The sequence below is a fragment of the Mastomys coucha genome, unplaced genomic scaffold (genome assembly GCF_008632895.1).
Source record: "Mastomys coucha isolate ucsf_1 unplaced genomic scaffold, UCSF_Mcou_1 pScaffold12, whole genome shotgun sequence".
NCBI lineage: Eukaryota > Metazoa > Chordata > Mammalia > Rodentia > Muridae > Mastomys > Mastomys coucha.
In genome coordinates, this window is record NW_022196894.1 from 49,756,009 (window position 1) to 49,775,825 (window position 19,817).

The 19,817-nt window shown below is 37.7% G+C and overlaps 1 protein-coding gene across 4 annotated transcripts in view; it reads left to right on the forward strand.

Annotated features, from left to right (window-relative positions):
- Cblb (Cbl proto-oncogene B) overlaps positions 1–19,817 on the forward strand; it is a 177,326-nt gene that overhangs the window by 146,273 nt on the left and 11,236 nt on the right. For 2 of the 4 annotated variants that reach the window (XM_031364060.1, XM_031364058.1), the window contains exons 14-18: positions 6,313–6,459; positions 9,220–9,317; positions 9,434–9,565; positions 12,032–12,172; positions 17,057–17,176. In XM_031364060.1, the coding sequence (XP_031219920.1) occupies positions 6,313–6,459; positions 9,220–9,317; positions 9,434–9,565; positions 12,032–12,172; positions 17,057–17,176 (638 nt within the window). The remainder of the gene's footprint in view (positions 1–6,312; positions 6,460–9,219; positions 9,318–9,433; positions 9,566–12,031; positions 12,173–17,056; positions 17,177–19,817) is intronic. The other 2 variants (XM_031364057.1, XM_031364061.1) reach the window with 1 other exon arrangement.

Genomic DNA, 19,817 nt, shown 5'->3' on the forward strand with positions numbered 1-19,817 from the left:
TCAGAAAATAATAGAAAAGATTGCTTTGCATTCTTCTTGTACAGATGATGGTTTGTGATGTAAGTAATTATGTACTCTAATTTTAAAAAGATTGGCTGGTTTGAAAGTCACAAACTGTTTTTCCTGTGAAATCAAGAATTCTGAAGTCAACAGTAGAATAAAATCATGCTGGGTTCCATGTTTTACCCAAGCATTTATTAACTGCCCTGAATGGCTTCTATTTGACTAATACATGAGAGGATGTGTTTAACTTAAATGTTACCTAAAATTTTTTGAGCTTCAGCTCACTATGCAGCAATTGCTATTCACTATATGGTGTTAATTACATTGGAAACTTTGGTGACCTGAATGCCCTCTACTATAGCTGGTTGACCACTTCCTGTTGCAGAAGCCACTATGAGTTGACCTATCAACCTTACTAAGATTACTAATATTATAATGCTTATAATACTTTCATTATAATCATTATATTGTTCATATTATTATAGTATCTGGTAGAATATTGATTATGAAATTGTACTACTACATAATATCCACATAACTTATTATTAATACAACTCTACTTTGACCCACTGTAGAGTATGGTCCTTGTCCAAGGAGCATCCATCATTGGATAATAGAGCAAAGGTCTTAGGAAAACACATCTGCTCACTGACATAGAGCTATTAGACATTCAGATCCCCATTGTCATCTTAGATTCTTGGCCCTTGTTCAAACATCAAGCCAAGGTAAATTACAAACCACTGCTTAAATTAGCTTACAGTTCTCACAAGTGTTAAAAGCCATAGAGCCTCACATAAGAATACCAGGCTAGCAGTTATCTCTTAGTTTCAACTATAGTGTTAGAAATAGTTATAGGGCTGGTGAGAAGGCTCAGCGGATAAGAGCTGAGCTCTGACTACTCTTCCGAAGGTCCCAAGTTCAAATCCCAGCATCCACATGGTGGCTCACAACCACCTGTAATGAGATCTGATGCCCTCTTCTGGTGCGTCTGAAGACAGCTACAGTGTACTTATTTATAATAATAACTTTTTAAAAAAGAAATAGTTATGAAGGTATGTTATTTGACATCAGATACTGGCCCTTGATACCTATTTTCTTGAGGGCAGATAATATCCTGTGAAGTTTCCTTTCAGGCTTATCTTCATCTAGGTGATTATGTGACTCTTTCTACACATTTTATAATTTATTTCTGAAAATATGGTATCATAAAGTGCTAGTAAAATGAAACAGTCACTGTTTGAATAGATACTCCTTTTCCTGAAAAAAAAATTTTTTTTTCGAGACAGGGTTTCTCTGTGTAGTCCAGGCTGTCCTGGAACTCACTCTGTAGACCAGACTGGCCTCAAACTCAGAAATCTGCCTGCCTCTGCCTCCCAAGTGCTGAGATTAAAGCCATGTGCCACCACTACATGGCCTGAATTTTTTTAAAAATAGATTCTACATAACTTTATTGCCATTATGAATATAAAGCTTTAAGTAAAAACTTGAAATGTAGGTAATTTATTATAATAACATTTTGAAAGAGAGAACAAAAAGTTCATGTATTATTTTAGTTTATAATTTAATTATAATGTATATGGACATATATATGTAGTATTTTATTACATATTTGCTTATTAGATTATATCTAATTTGATTTTTAAGTTTAATGAAATGGAAGACTAAACAATTGAAATGTTTATTGTCCTTGGCATCCTATACTACCAAGTGAACACAGATGATATTATAAATAATAAGGTAGTGAATACTTCCAAGTAAAACAACACTGTAGAATGCTGAGGAATCATTTCTTTATCCTTTACTGTTTACATATGGACAATTATAGTTTTGGCATATTAATCACAAGCTGTCAAATACCTTGGAACCAAAGTTACTTAGTTTATACTTTTCCTAAAGAGTTCTCTGTTGTGGGAGGTAGTAACGTCTTTTGTTGTTACACATCTCTTACGTAAATAAGGTACTAAATTAGAACTAAATAAAGGGGTTCACTGAAAAGAAAATCCACTTTTTGCCCAGCTGTCTAGTTTTTATTCTGTTGTGCTCATCTGAGACTTGTGGCGGGGCGGGAGGGCAGGGGGAGAGACAAGATCCAGCCCCCATGCCCTTCGGAATGGGCACTCTAATTAAGGAGAAGTAAGTGTTGGAAGCTGTCAGATAGCCAGTTAGTGGTACTCTCCAGGAGGAAAATCAGATGTGGACGGGATAGCTAGTAACACACAGGGTGTTACTAGCACACACAGGTCACTCTCGACGTGGTCCTGAGGAAAGACCTCTCTGAAAGAAGATTTTAAAGCAGAAACGCAAGGGAGAGAGCCCAACTGTGAAAAGCCAGACCCTGGGGCACAGGTGTGCAGCTGCTGTAACTGTCACCAGTGAGATGGCTTGGAGTCAAAGTCCAAAGATACAGGCTGAAGAAAGCTCACCTTTTCCTGATAGTGTGAAAAGAACCCTCAAAATCATTGTAATCCTCAGGCTAGTATTTTGGGCAAATGACTTATATGCTGCAGACACAAGAGAATCTTGTCAAATATCGCTGTTTTGTGTTGTTGGCTCTCTGGGCTTTGGTTTGTCTGAATTACAGATGGTTTTTGTTCGGGTAAGAACAGTATAGCACAAGAAACATGAAATAAAACATGGCAGCTTGAGCTTTTATTTAATAAAAACACGTACACCTTTACTTTCTGCCATTAGTGAGTGAACAGAGATCTTCTGATATGGAAAGCAAGTAAAATGACATATTATTTAAAATGCTTTTTTGTCTATGAAAGGCTATGAAAATTGTTGCTCTCTCCTTTTTTTACAAGCATGGTGATTTTCTTCTCTATACCCCCTCATTATTTTTATTTAAAAGCTTGTAAGTGTTCAGTTATGTACAAAGTAGGGTAATCCTTGATGACCTCAAGGTCTCCCCTTAAACATGTTGCAATTCTAGACAGAAACAGTAAAATAACAGTATAGTAAACACATCAATGGAAGGACATATGCTAAATATATATAACAGAAAAGGTCAAAGAAAATTATTGAATTTGTTACCAGTTTTGCGGGGATTCTTATAGACACTGAAATGTGAAGGGGTCTGCTTTTTGTCTTTAGAGAAAAGTTGGTGTGTCAAGGGTTGCTCCAATTAGGAATGAAATCCACTTGAAAAAGGTGATATTTGAGGTCTGTTATAAAAGTAAATGGTAATGGCATGTGCAGTCAATCTGCCCTGTGGTTATTCTGGGAATATGCAGTTCTTGGGAGGAATCGTTTGTGAACCTTCAGCTTTGAAAGGTGGCCCCAGAAAGTATCACCTTGATGGAGATCGCTCAACCTTTCTCAACATCAGGGTGAGGATAGGAAGGCTCAGATAAGTTTCAAGTTAAGGGGATAATCGTTTTGAAACCTGGCAAAATATATCCCTGTGTGCTATGACTCAGGAACAGCAGCAGAATGTAAGAGGTAGGAGGAATGTAGAGTCATATAATAGTGTCGAAGTAATGGGTGTAAATGGGTGTAAATGGATGCAAATGGCTTGGCATCTTTCGTTTGGAGCCAGCCAAATAGCTTGTCCTGCTTTGCTCCTGTGGGATTTTTTTATTTTGTGTTCCTGGAGGAACACAATAAAATACTATCTGTCACTTATGGATACCAGTGGCTGACTGAGTTTCCACCCCCAGACTCTTACAATCTCGATAACGTACACACAAACAGTGATTCTCTATTTATGTTGCCACCTGTTGACTCACAAGCTATACTAAAGTGTGTTAGAATGCATAGACTTTGGGTCTGCTTGATCTCTCTGATTTTTTTTATGTTCAAGTTCTTTATGATAAAATTTTAATAAATTTTAAAACATTAATCGAAGGAAAAATAGAGAACGTTCTTACAGGACTTTATTAAAATGATAAATGGAAAATACCAGGATGTATTTTTTCATATTTCAATACAAATGACACATTGCTTTCTTCACTTCTAGTTACAACTCACCAAAATCCATTTAAGCTGATAAAATGTCCACCTAGTAGTTTCTAATGCTGAACTCTTATTATTTGATAGAATAATTGAGAATTATTGTCTTTCATATTCACATCAGATGCTCTATGACTAACAAAAGAATGAGTGGTATTTAGCCAAGCAAGATCTTCTGTCAATGAAGGTACTAGCATCTAAAGCTGTCCACCACAGGTTTGGGTTTTTTAATTGTTTACTTCTTGAACTGACAAGACTTGCTATAAGGCCTGACCACCTGAGTTCAATGCCTGGGAACCACAAGATGACAGGAAAGATTAAAGACTGATTCCCACAAGTGTCCTTTGACCTCCATCCATACCTTAACATGAGCACACACATACAAATAAATATATGTAATGCAAATTAAAAACAAGTATTCTTCCTTCAGAGTGAAGTGCTTCTTAGAAATCATTAAATCATTGAAATAACCTGTAAGAGACAGATTTGCACTTCTGCCTCTTGATGTAGTTTTTGAATATTAAGTCAAAGGTCCCTTTTGTTTCTGAAGTATCTACTTAAGTAGTATAGAGATGGTGTTCTCTGAGACTGGAAGCACATCAGGATGGGGATGGGTACATACGGGGCAACACTTCCTCTGCCTATAGGAACATCCTGATCCTTCGCAGACATTGGTTAAATTGAGGTCTGTTCCCAAGGATTTAGAGTTTGCAAGAAAATAGAATTCTTTCTAACCTTATTAAAACACCATCAAGTCATCATTTTGAGACATCGGTACTATGTCTGCCTTTAGTGGCAAGGTGTGTCTTCTAAGGTTCACCCGGAGTGGCTCTAACACTAGAGTTTGTTTATGAATTGCATAGCCTTTGTCTGGGCTGTGTAGCAGACGCTTCTATTACTACGACAAAGCTTCAAGTCACCATTAATTGACATTTGGATTCTGAAGTATCTCTAACAAACACAACTTTAAAAATCAATACTGAAAACCTCTTCAAAGACAAAATATAAGCTTTTGAAAACTCCTAGTAGAATGTTTTCTGTGATCTCCGAATGCTAGAAATATATGTATACAGTTGACACTTTAAATATGGGCACATTGTATGAGCACGCGCGCGCACACACACACACCACCTTTGATGCTATTTGCCATTATAGTGGGTGTTCAGCCTTACTGACACAAAAGTGAAATAATTATAGAAAGTTCTCCAAAATCCAAAGCTTTTTGAGGATTACATGAAGGATACAACTGGTAAAGTATACAAATGTTCCAAAATTTGAGAGGAAAAAAATTTTTGAAACATTGTTTTAGTTCCAAGGAGTTCAGATAGGGACACTCAGCTTGTGGAGGGAAGAATACAAAGTGAAATTTTTACTTTGTGGTGAGAAAAAATAAAAATGGAAAAAGAAAAAGACAAAAAAGCCACATAGGCATAGTTGCCTCATTACCAAAGGACTCTTGCTCCCTCTACAGAAGGTGCTGAAACATTACACCTTTTTTTTTTAAACATTTCCCATGAAGTTAATAATAATTAAAATGGTTTTGGATCCTTGTTTTATTAGTGTCTTGCAAACTAGTTGTCTTTCTACCTGTTGGCCAAGTTGGGTTTTAACATATTTCCTATGGACTATGTCTTGGGCAAGGGTTAAATTAAAACCCACACAGGAAGTAGAGTATTTTTCAATTTTATCTTATATATTTTCCCAAATGATCAAGTAAAATGCCCAAATTCATCATGGTTTTCCATAAGTGATTTATTTGTTTTAGTTAGGTATTACAATTAAGTATCATGACTTAGAAAAATAATACATTTCAAAGCTTTAGTTCTGTCATTATCTGCTTCTAATTCTGGTCATATTTATTTCTTAATTAGAGTGGGAGGAATTCTACCACTAGAATTATAAGTTTACAAGATAGTTAAGTTTCTCTCGTTTGTGGCTCTTTTTAAACTATAGGTACTACCCATAGACCAGTTTAAACCTTTAAAGAATCCTGTATTTCCAGTTTATTTCAGCATATTCTTATCGATTTTGCCCATTTCCACTATATGAGAGGGAGCAGTTAACACTTTAATAACTTGGGCTTGAATAATTATACACATTTTATGTTATAGCTTTATTTATAAAGCTTCTTTTTCATACTTTACATTTTTTCTTACTTCATCGTTTAAAACTATAGGTATGAAACTTTTATCTTAACATTTCAAGGCCTTCCATTTCTATTGGATGTAAGAACAGTTTACAGTTGAAAACTGCCAGTGACAAAGCAGCTTCTTCATTTTTGTATGTCATATCAGACCTTCCTGCTCTGAGTATTTCTGATGCTTAAACCAGATTGGATTTTCTTTTCCCTCTTGGTAGGTGTACTGGTCCATTAGCAAACTGTCTCTCAGAAAAAGCAAGAGACACAGTAGAAGAAGATGATGATGAATACAAGATTCCTTCATCCCATCCTGTTTCCCTGAGTTCACAACCATCTCATTGTCATAATGTCAAAGCTCCTGTTCGGTAAGAAGATGAGCATCTTTGTACCACCCAGCATCTGCATAAGCATCATCATACTGTCAAACATGGGGGTTGTTTCTGTGCAGTTCAATAGTATGTGCTTGGTTAAAAGTCCTATTCCTAGCCTAGGTATATTTCCTATTTATTTTCTTCATTGCTTTCACATACAAAATCATACAAGATTTTGTTACCTTCTTCCCCGACAAAGGCCAGATTACAATCTAATAAATTGAAGCTATATATTACATATAATGATTAATTCATGCATTTCTACTAAGATATTTTAATGAATTTCATCAGGTCTAAGCATATATATCATGAAGAAAAATTAATGCTTAGAAACTAATATTAAGGTGCTAGGTCAACCTTCCTAAGAATTTTTCTTCATAATGTGAAGGCTAGAATAATTTATATTCATTTTCTTTCTTGATATGTAATGTACTTCTACTAAAACCATAAGACAATGGGGGGGAGCCCTAAAGTTACTTCTGTTAACCTCTTTTTTGAACAAGAACCTTCTCTTAGGTGAGATAAAAATATAAAGAACACTGGGTTTTGTTGTTTTATTTTGTTTTGTTTTATTTTTCTTTTTCTCATTACAATGGGAACATTCTTGGTCTTTGAAGTGCCAGTCACATTGACTTTTATAAGAATTATTGATAGTGGCTTTCATGTATTGAAATATCACTTTGTCTTTAAGAAAAATCATGAATTTGCATGCATAAAATTTAATACAGTTATAATAGCATTTGTATAATTTGCATCTTACTGACATGTCAATCTGTTAGCTTTATTTTCTGAACTTATTTTCTGAACTGTGTTCTCCTCACATAATATTCCTGGAGCTGTGCTTGGCTCAGCTCTGCCCGGCTCTGTTAAGCCACTGTTGGTGGGCTGAGCTGGCCTGGGGCCTCCTGATGACTGACAGATAGGAGACTATAAGGCCATCAGTCATCCCCCCAATCTTTACTCAGTGTGCTGCTTCCTACTGAGGCCAGGTCAGTCGACTGAAAGTATTTTATGAGTAGAGTTTCCATTTTGGAGGTGAAAATGCTTCTCAGGTGTCTCACCAAGGTAGAAAAAGAAATACTTGGAAAAGGAGCAGATCTATTTGGGATGCTGGCGGGCTGAGCCCAGGCTTAGTGATGTACTGCAGCCCACACTTTCACTGATTATAGCAAGAACCAGCTATCTCCTGGTAATCCTGCTCATGAGTGATCCTGAAAAGAAGATAACGGAGAGTGTTGTACTGGGAGAGACACATGCCCACTGAGCTAGCCAAGGGAAAGTCACACCTTCTCATCAAGTATAAACTGCAAACAAATCTCAGTTTCTTTGTCTATTACTAACTTAGTGTGGTAATTTATAAATGTGAAACAAGATTTTTTGGTTTCTTTGGGATTCTCATTCTTTTCATGGCTGGAAGTCTGAAGGACATGATTTTAATTCATCAGATTTTAATTGTCACATCAATAGTGGATGATATTTCAGTGGCTGACCTCTTGGATACTGAAAGTCAATTTGAATTGTAACCACCTCCCCACAGTTATAGAGAAGTAATAAATGTTGCTAATCCCTAAGCTTAATTGTAATGAATTCTTTATCTAATTTGTTCTTGGAAAAACAGTGAATGGAGTGTCACCTCATATCATCTGCAGAGTAATACTCCTTATGACTTCCTTTTCCTGTATGTCACTCCCTCCCTCTTTGGAACATCAAGAAAAATAAATTGTCAATATTTGGGAAGTGAAACAGTAAATGAATAATTCAACTCAGTTTGAGCAAAATCCATCATCATTATGAAGATTCAATACGTAACTGTTCTTAAATGAACCATATCTTGCCCGTTAAAAAGAAGTGGCCACCAGAGAGAATAGAAATGAATTTCAGATGAATCACTCTCGCAGTATCTACTGAAATATCCACTGTCTCCTCCATTATGGATGTAGTTCCACTTTGCTCTAAGAAATCAGAGTAACACAAAAGGAAAGTATAACACTTCACTCTCCATGGCTCTGTCTTAGCCTGCTGTTACTAAGCTAGGTGCTGAAGAGCAAGTGTGTTCTGTGTCCCCTTGCCTGCCGGCACCCTCCCACGTCTCAGTTTCATCCAGTATTGATGCCAGTACCAAAATTACGCCTTTTAAGTTAATTAATGTTTTCCCACATTAAAACGCTTGATGTGTACCCAGAGCCTTTGCTGATATCACTTCCTTAAAAGAGCCAGCAGTCGTTGAACATAGTGGTGAGATAGGTTCAGAAAGTGTCTTTGAATGTTCCCTGCAGAACTTAAATGAAATTGTCAAATGCTTCATAGTGATTCCTCACTTTTAAGGCCCAGCCTAACTTCAATTCAAAGAATGCTTAAGTTGAATAAACAAACATATTCAATGCTATCAACAAATATGGAGGCCATTAGGCATTAACATAGTTTTCGGTGGCATATACTACTCAGTCACTTCAGAACTCTGGCCAGGGACAACTAAAATCGTACACAGATGTGTTTAGGATTTCAGTGGCTTTAGTAGCCCTTGATTTCAGTGAGAGAAAGAGAGAGACATGTTTACTTTCAAACATACACATCTGATTTTAAAGTACAGGTCAGGGTAGCGGCATGTTGTTATCAGTCCTCTTTTATAGAAGAGACAATTGTTTCTGTTTTGTATTCTTATTACCTTAGTAGGTATGGCAGTCTGCTCTATGATCCTCACCTCACACCCATCATGACTTTTAAATGATTCTTGCCCTCTGGTCTCCACACTAGGTCTTGTGATAATGGTCACTGTATATTGAATGGAACTCATGGTACGCCTTCAGAGATGAAGAAATCAAACATCCCAGATTTAGGCATCTATTTGAAGGGTATGTATGGAATATGCTTTCCTTTGCAATAGACATCTTAATGGTCGGAACTTAAAGGCAAAGTTCCCTTCTGTTTTCATACTGAGAATACATTAAGGTTTTGTGTTATCCTCTAGGAGATGTTTGTGATTCAGCCTCTGATCCAGTACCATTACCACCTGCCAGGCCTCCACCCCGGGACAACCCAAAGCATGGTTCTTCAGTCAACAGGACGCCCTCTGATTATGATCTTCTCATCCCTCCATTAGGTTGAAATTTTAAAAGCAGTTTAAACAACCCCCGACCTGCTCTCCGTATCTGCAGTATTAAGAGCTCAATATAATGCAGACTCTCGGTTGAGAATTTGCCTAAACTTAGTTGGCTTCTCTGGTTGATGGTGGCTACTGCATTCATGTGACATTACTCTAACAGATGAACTAATTGCATAGGAAATAGCTGTGAAATTTTACGCAATTTTCATAACATCTTTTAGAGTTTTTAAGTGTCTGAATTTTCTGTAATAAGGCGCTACTTTTACAAGCAGAGAAAAATACTTAACTTAGTTTGTTTTAAGTTATATCATCCTTATGTAACTACAAAACGATGGCCTGGAAGAACTGGCCATCAGTGAGGACTGCATCAGGTTGTCTTATCTAGAGTCAATTCTGTGTCAAGACCCAAGAGTGTTGCTCACTCCCTTGGCCTCTATCCAGTGGCTTCCTAGTGATGGTCTGGAACGTACTTACTAATCCTTAGTAAACATGGCCACACTTTACTTCAGCATGAAATTGCCAGGCCCTCTTAGGTTAAGCAACTTGTGAGAAAGTATATACTTTATCCTAGAAAACAAGAACACGCTCTGTTTAATCTGGTCATAAGTGTTTCTGAATTGTCTATTAGACTCTCAGAAATATTAAGTGAACTTTTGTATTTCTCAAATGCACCACTGACCAGCAGTTTCAACTGTCCTATTATAGTGCCTTTTGCTTCTGATTTATTGATCAGAGGTTTTCGTTTTTATTCTGTTCTGTTTCTCCTCATATGCTTGAGTTCTAAGACCCTCCTAACTCCCTGTCTACAGTTTTGAGTTTCCTTATTTGCTTTTACTCTATACTGGACCATGACCTGTTGTTACTCAGGGCCCTATGATGTGGTGACAATGTTTAATAGAGTTCACTGTGGGGCTGTCAGAGACCTACGTATTTGCATCTGATCTAGTTGAATATTTTTTGTTGTTGTTCAATATAATAGCCTCAGGTTGTTGTTGACCTTTCTGTTAGCTACTCCCACAGAAGTTACAACCTACCTCTTCTCTTGGCCTTCCTCCAGCTTGCCCTGTGTATCGGTTCTTGCTTGCTGTTCTTTCAGCTAAGCACTGACATTGCTTGTCTTTCATGGGCATGTATTTGTGAACCTCTGGGTGTTCCACATGATAGCAGCACCTCACTAGATACTGCTTGTATTTTTCTTCTCTCCTCTCATAAATTCTCCTTTATGAGGCCAATTAGACACTTTCACCTGTCAGTCATAAGTGTTTGTGAACAGGTTTTCACTCCCCTTGATAGTATTTAAGATCCTTAAGTTTTGATCTTCATATCACTCAGTTCCTAGCATGGTGCCTGATACTTAAAGGCTGAAAAAAAGATTTGAATTTAATTATGTGACAGCAAGAGCCTGCATGATAACAAATCTCTCCTAAATCTTCAAATGCTTAAAATTAGAAAAATATTTGTGGTGATTAGATCAGATATTCTGCATATATTTGCAAGGCAAGCACAAAGAATGATAAATTCATTTTAATGTATTTATGTCTAATTCATTATGCTTAAATACATGTGTATTTTTATTATTAGAGTAGGAAGGTGTTTACACATAGCCTGTCTCACTGACAGCGTATTTGATGTACATACTTGAAAACTATATTGAGTTCATTTTATTTATTTAAAGATTCAAGGTAAGAAAAACTCTGGTCTAGCAACAAGTTCCAGGGATAAATATATAGATGTAGAGACAGTGCAATATTCTATAAACATTGAATAAACCATATATATATATATATATGTGTGTATATGTATATATATACATACACACACACACACATATTCTGCATTTGTGCATTTGCTCTACATTTTTACAGTAAATCAAATCCTTGATACAATATAAATGAATTACAGTCCAGTGGAACAAATGTTATGGAATGGTTAAACATGTTCTTTGACATTAAATTATATGTGCATGATGTGATTGTTCTCAGGAGAGGCCATGAACTCTCTTTGTTGTTCTATTTGGCTGGATTTACTGATAATAATTTTCAGTTCAGAGTTCTAGTATACTAATAGCATAAAGGTTACAAAGGGACAGTGAGCTGATTTATAACTTGCAATGCTGCTTTTTATAAAAAGACCTAGGAAACAGAAAAATATTTTCATGGGGGATGTTTCACTTGTGTGTGTGTGTGTGTGTGTGTGTGTGTGTGTGTGTGTGTGTGTGTGCGTGCATGTGCGTACATGCGCATAGGCACATGCACCACACACGTTTGTGTTTATATACATTTACTATCCACACACCCACAAATCAACACCATTCTGTAAGTCAGGGAAGTGCGGAATAAACCCTACAAGTGAACTTTCTTGTTAAGCGAAACAGTAAGGGGAAGATCAGTCATAACTTTTGCTTGACACTGTGTTTTGATTAATGAAGTTCTACTGTTGATAATGATCTTTCTTTAAATGCAGGTGAAGATGCTTTTGATACCCTCCCCCCATCCCTACCTCCTCCCCCACCTCCTGCAAGACATAGTCTCATCGAACATTCAAAAGCTCCAGGCTCCAGTAGCCGGCCTTCCTCAGGGCAGGACCTCTTCCTTCTTCCTTCAGGTAGGAGTGAGTGAAAAGCCGAAGAAGGGGGGCTAGAGAGATGGCTCAGGAGTTAAGAGCACTCCTGAATTCAATCCCCAGCAACCACACTGTGGCTCATAACCATCTATAATGAGATCTGGTGTCCTCTTCTGGTGTGCAGGCATACATGCAGGCAGAACACTGTATACATAGTAAATGAATACATGTAAAAAAAAAAAAAGCAAAAGGAAGAATTTTCTTTTGAAGCAAAGTGCACCTGAGATCATGCTATCAAATTCATGTTGTTTCTTGAGTCTCTACCACATTTGCAGAAAGATTTCTGGGTAGTGAAAGCTGTGGTTGCCTGGTTTGTTTGACACCAGATTGACATACTGACCAAACATCACAAATATGGCAGAGCAGTAAGGAATCATAGTGCTTGCACATGACCCAGTAAACAACTCCACACCCATGCACATGAGGGCAACACCAATTGAACTTAGTGGGTTACTTAATATTGTTTAAAAAGAGAGATATAAAATCAGACTGGAGATATGTTGGTGGGGAAGAGTTGAAGATTGGCAGGAGGGAGTTGGGACTGGGTTGTATATTGAACATTGTGTACATGTATAAAGTTTTTGAAGCAAAAGAAAAGAAGGGAAGGACAGATGGAGCGTGTTCTTTATAGTATAAGAAGCAAGTGATGCCTTCAGATGCCAGCAGAGTTCCTGAAAGCCTGATATGGTGTGATGGGCTAATAGGAGAGGCACAGACTTAGGTTCTCAACCCTCTGTTTCCCGTGAAATGTTCTTCTAATAATGGACTTGGATATTTTTCTCAAGATGTGCTTTAATACCCTGGTTTTATTCAAAGCATAAGATTTTATATCTTAGCAAGGTAGCTCTTCTACATTTTTTTATGTTAACTATTTTAACTTTTATTTTAAGTATGGAGATATATGGTCTTCAATGGAAAACAAGTACAGTTTTCTATTAGTACACATCAGTAAAGTGTGGAGCAGATATAAAAATGAAGAGACTAAAGGAAGCCCTCCTCACATATTGGGCAGAATTATCAGAGAAAGGAAACAGCCATATATAGCAGCAAGCTGTTGCTGTCACCATCTCCAGTCTCTCCAGTCTGCCCAGGTAGAGGTGTGTGGTCTGTTTGCCTTGCAAAGCTTCCCTCCTGGACTAGCTTTGGTAAAGCAGTCTAGCGGGACGTGGAGGGACGTGGCTATAATCCCAGCTGTTGGAAGTTTGAGGCACAACAATGTTTCTGAGCAACACCAGAAGGTCTTGCTTCAAGAATAAAAACAAAACATTCTTTTCTTTTTAATGTCTTCTGCACATTTCCATATAAGATAAATCATGAGAAATCTTTTAAGTGTTCTGATTGTTCTTTGCTTCATCAATAACTCATTTGAACGTCTTTGGAGGTGTTAATCTCCTCTCTCCTGTCCCTACCATCATGACCACTGACCCTATTTTTCATCCTCTCTCCTTCCCTCTGCCCTGCTCCCAGCCCCACCCCAACTCTTTCTTTTCTCTCTTCTTTTTCTCATCTGGTTTGATAATGTAGAGAGTTTGTAAAGATTTCATGAAACACAAACTGGTCACATAACAACACATGTCACTTTGTGTTTCAAGGAGCTGAATAGCGAAAGAATAATTTCCAGTTGAGGTTTTCAACAACAATTGTCTTGTCTAGTATTTAGTTCACTATTAACACATTCTACCCCAGTTCTGCTCAGGTTTGCCAGGATGTGCCTGAAGTCCAGGTGTCCTGAGGTCATCTACTGCAAGCAAGAAATAAGACAAGCATGTAGTCACAACTCTTGGGTGCTGAGTTTTTGGCAGTTTCTGATTAACATCCTCTAGCTTTTCTAATATACTCACAATTTAAGCCCTGACTCATGAAGCCTCTGTACAGTGGGTTCCTTTACAACAAAGTCAGGATTTCTAGAAGCTACCAGAAAATATTTTGTTACATTTTTACAAAATGTGTGGTCATTTTTCTAAAGAAATCCAGTGATAAATTGCTAGTGGTTACCCAACTCACTTTGCAGTAGCTACTATGGAAGTCTCCCTGATGCCCAGTGTTTTTAATTAATTAGTGTATTCATAAATTATTTTGCAGTGTTGAGATGAGTTCCTTGAAAAGTATGCCAATTTAAGAAGAGGATAGGTATCTTATAAAAAGATACTGCATTTTCTCAAAATATTATATAAAATCCCCATCTCTTTCTGCTAGCCTTCTACACCCTGCACAGCTGAGTCATGGTACCAGCCTTTCCACTGCTCTGGAGTTCAGCTTTCAGATTGCAGAGCCGCCTTTCTACAGAGAGGCCTCATGACTCCAGCAGGCTAGCGGAAGGACGGCCATGCAGAGACTCAGCTCTGTTCGTCCTTTGTGTTTCTCACCTTGGGCTTTCACACAAGATTTCTTTTGGCAAAATTATAATTCCCACTTCTGTGCATGAGCTGTCCTTTATGGGCGAGCCAATCAAAGCTTAACAAAACCTAAGTCCTCAACAAAAGCTCCATGATTTCCTGTCCACAAACCCAAGGCAACTGCTGGCATACGTGCCTTTTTCTCTTCATAACAAAAAGAGAGAGAAAGGAAGTGTCTCTTTGTGTGGGAAGGTTGAAATAGGCATTTCTGCAGCTTCATGCCCTCGCCTACACTTAAGCCCCAGAGCTGTGACAGCACAGAGTCTTAGTCACACCCTGCATGGACAGAGTCTTTGGAAAGGACTAGGATGCCCTGCATGCTTGGCAGCCTCACTTCACCCTCCTCTCACTTTCCCTCTAACCTAGAATCTCTCTTGAAGTGCATATCCAATATTAACATCTCAATTCAATTTTAAAATCTAGTGACCTTATTAAAGATAAGTAGAACTCTTAACTCAGACATGGACATTCATCTGTATAAGTAAAACTCAACGAAATGCCATATGATTGGCAACCACCACAAAAAAGGATGCAATGGGTATTATTTATTTAACCCTACTGAAACACTGTCCATAACGGGACTGATCAGACTGCTCGTGCCATCTGCAAGGTTGACAGAGGAGTCTCATGAATGATGTCAGGTGCAGTGTTCTTCCCATGTGGTTGCTGACGTGTTCACATGTGAGAAGTTCAAGAGCAGGAGCTGGAGTCCTGATACTCTTTCTTCAGCTCAGCAGCAGCCTCTGGGGATTTGCTGTAAGAAGTCAGGCAGGGCCTGCCTATGCTCTAAATTAGACTCTGGACTACATTTCTTCTTAGCAAATTGAACACATTGTGTGCATTATAATCTCAAAAAAATAAATTACTGTATAATTTCACATTGACTGCAGCATTTTCAGTTTGTGTGTTTTAATGATTAATATGGACATTGCCCTTACTTAGTTTTAAACGAATTTAATTCAGCAAAGCTTTATTGATTTTCAAATTTCCCTTATCAGGGGACAGCTAGTAATTATAACATTTTGTAGTAATTATTCTGCGTTGTGCTATCCCCTTTGAAACAGTAGCTCCAATTGCATAGCTCTCGGCAGTGATCCTTCTTCTTCCTGTCCCTTACCAGGAGCAACTTAGCTTGAAGCAAGGTAGAACATGCCATGATGGAAGAGATTCTAAGTGGTTTTGCTATTGATTTAAATACTTTAGTGTATCCAGTCCCTTTTTAAGTAAAATTGTTTAATGGAAAAACATTTTAAAACTACAGTTGTATATTTTATAGTTCATTTATAATACGAAAATATATCCAGATTTTAACATTTTAAGTTTTCAGTTATTGTCTAGAAATAATGTAGAGATGTCCAATAAGCCTGTGAGTTTCCTCTATAAATATATATCGCTGAAGTATATATATGTAAGTCCATCTTTCCTTATGGAAAGTATGTGTTTGCATCAATTTATTTTTAGTAGTTAAAGTATTTATTAAGAGCAAACTAATTGCCAAACAGTTTGCCTGTTGCTGTATTTGAGTTAGAAGATACAATATAATTAAGGAAAATCATGCCCTCCAAGGAACTTGGTTCTTCAGAAATGGTACCAGCAGAAGAAAACAGATGCAGAAAACATGAGGGTGGAGGTGATAGCTGTAAATTATTAGTGAGCCAAAGAACGCAGAGATAATGTTCTTCTATTCAGAGATGAGTGCACGCTAAGGCTTTAAGCCCATATACTGCTAATTTTAAAGTGGTTAGGCCTGTGGTCCTAGTGACTTCTGCCAAGACAGACTGTCTCTCTTTCGTTACACTTGGTGAACTCCATCACATACAATAAAATAATTTTTCAGTCTACAGTTCAATTCACGTTTCACAATTTTACATGGCAGAGTATGAAAGAGTACATTTTTACTGTGTATTCAAACTTTATTTTTAGTAATGGTTTATTTTTTGCAGTTGAATTTACTATTCATTGAGCCAACCTGAGAATGTTTTGTGACTTCTAATATAGTGCAATTAAAAAATACCTTATATTAACAGATTTTTGTATAGACATTAATTCATTTAAAAATTGCAAGCTTTGGGTCTGTTTACAGACTCATCTTGATGTCAGCTTCAGGAACCCATGTGACCCAGCAGTTCCTTTATAAGGCAAAATAGGCAGCATTATTTTTTCATATTTTCCCCCATTTCATTCATTGAAATGCATAGGTAGGGATAGAAATTTGAGTTAAGAGAAAGCTAAGTAACTGATCTGAAAAGATAAAGAAGGATCCATAGTCTTTATTTTGGAAGTAAATTTGCTCTAACATGAGCAAATTAACGAGTTTGAAAACTGCACGGTCCATTTGGGTATTACTGCTCATGAAATTAGTTGACCAATTCATTATCAAAATCTATAGCCTTTAGAAAGTTCCCAGAATTCTTCATCCAAGCAGGGATCATCCTTTTAATTTAAAAAAAAAAATGTCTTTATTTTCAAGATCCTTTTTTTGACCCAACAAGTGGCCAAGTTCCGTTGCCCCCTGCCAGGAGAGCACCAGGAGACAGCGTGAAAGCCAACAGAGCCTCCCAGGACTATGACCAGCTCCCTTCATCCTCTGGTGAGTTCCTGAGAACAGTAAAATAGTGTCCTGTTTTTACAGTGCCTTTTTCTCTATTGCCTCTGTCCTTAGTTTATTGCACTATACCTAAGCATTCACTTCCTCTCGTCATCCTTCATATTTAGCTTGTAAAGTGTACATTATGAAAACAACACTCAGAAAAATACCTTGGGGAAAGAAAAAGTAAGGCTTAATATTATATGTGGACAGTCAGTAAGCTCACAGTCTTCGTTTGGGATGCATTCTTTCTTTTAACTTCCCTTTGTCTCATCCAGATTTGAGAAATTCAGAAAATATCCTTGAGCATCTGCCCATACTGGTTTTTTGTTTTTGTTTTGTTTTTTTGTTTTTGTTTTTTGCTGTTGTTTGTTTAATTTCACATTAAGACTGAAGACTCTAAAATTCATATCAGGAACAAACCATGTTCCTGTTGGTTGTTTATTATTAGTTTTTGTTGTTGCTTTTGTGGCTCCTGCTACTGTTGTGGTTGGTTGGTTGGTTGGTTGGTTGGTTGGTTGGTTGGTTGGTTGGTTGGCTGGTTGGTTGGTTGGTTGGTTGGTTGGTTGGTTGGTTGGTTGGTTGGTTGGTTGGCTGGCTGACTGGCTGACTGGCTGGTTAGTTGATTAGTTGCTTTAGTTTTGGGTTTTGTTTTGTTTTGTTTTGTTTTGTTTTTTTAAGACAGTGTTTCCTATAGACATATGTTCTTCCTAAACCCTGTCATTATCCCAGATTCCATCATTCATTGATTTGCTTGACTCATTTGTCTGTCTCTTCTGCTACTATCTTAACACTAAAGCAAAGAGTGTCACCTTAGGTTGCCAGAGTGAATACCACAGGTCAGCTGCTAATCAATAAACGCTCATTTCTTACAATCTGAAGCCTCAGGAAATGCCAGGCATTTGGTATCTGATGAAAATCTGCTTCTTTCTTCATAGGGGCTCATCTTCCCCCTGGTGTAGTGAAATGCAAGCCTTTTTTATCTACATATTAATCCCTTTCCTAGGATTTCCACTCTCACAATTTACACAGCCACTATAAAGCCCTGAGCAAGGCATAGGGCCACACTGCTATAGTGCCAACACTCAGAAGCTGAGGCAGGAACCTTACACCATGTTTGGCAACAGACTGAGATAAACAGTGGCATAGGAAAGCCAAGACCAGTTTAGCCTACATAGGGAAACCCTGTCTCCAAACAAACTATTCAAGTGAGAGACAATAGTATTGCTGTATCCCATTTATCCTCCTGGATGCCCAACACATAAGTATATTGATGGGGACAAGAAAGAAAATATGTTAAATTTAATAATGGGACCCTCTGAATAATTGAGCTGCTTTGAGTATTATCACCAGTGTAGTTTTTCCATAGTTTGTAGAGGAGATGCAGAATTTTCCATAAAACCTCAAAAGTGTTAACACTTGTGTATGACCTGGGACAGCACAGAAACACTTAACCCTTTCAGGTTTTGGTCCATGTTGTCTGCCTGTTCATGTGTAGCCAATCAGGGCTTTCAGATCCATCTGTGTGTAGACTGTATTTCCAAGTAAAACAGACTGACAAAGCATGGAAATCAAGGAGGGAAAATATGTCACATAAGAAAGCAAGCCATTAATGACGTATTGTTGAAGTACACCTTTGGCCAAAGCACCATGGCTGACTTGAAATAATATATTCAGCACCTTCAACTCTTAAAATAAAGGTATTCATTCACATTGTGAGTCAAGTTATCACCAATCACTGTTTTCACAGATTCTTCTGTGAGGGCTACACAACATGTGGGTGTTGTGCAGTCAATAGCATCACTTATGTGCAGGATTTTGAGTGGTATAGATTGGGGTTAACATTAGAATAGAAACCTCAAGAGTGCTTCGACTAGCAGACAGAGAAACATGCACTTAACAGGACTAAACTTGGTTTTGCCTAAGAAATTTAAAAATACTGATAATCAGAGCCAGATATAGCATCAAGTATTTCATCCTACTTGCTAAACCTTTTCAGACATTAGCAAAGCATGGACTGCTGCCCTGTGTTACACAGTAGCAAAGCATGGACTGGTGCCCTGTATTGCACAGTAGCAAAGCATGGACTGGTGCCCTGTGTTACACAGTAGCAAAGCATGGACTGGTGCCCTGTGTTACACAGTAGCAAAGCATGGACTGGTGCCCTGTGTTGCACAGTAGCAGAGCATGGACTGGTGCCTCTGTTTCTGACCTGTGTTTGTTAGCAAGAAACATGCTAGTATTTAAAAACAAAAACAAAACAGGTGCACATCTGTACACATCTCTGTGTTCTCATTTAAAAGCTGACCTAGATGCTATGTGCCTTCACAGTCTGTTCTTGTCAAAGGCCCTCTTCAAAGACCTAACAAGATTCTGGTTTGATTGTGAACTCTAAAAAAAAGAATGTGTATCGTCTTTCAGAGCTACATAAATAAATGATAGTAGCTTGCTCATCAACAAACTATGAAAAGAACAGTTCTAAAGAATTCAGAAATAGTTTTATCAATATAAAATTATGTTCCTCATCCCCCTGTAAAAACACGTGTGCAAGTGCATCTATATAGAAAGCTACAAGGCAGGCCGGGCGGTGGTGGCGCACGCCTTTAATCCCAGCACTTGGGAGGCAGAGGCAGGAGGATTTCTG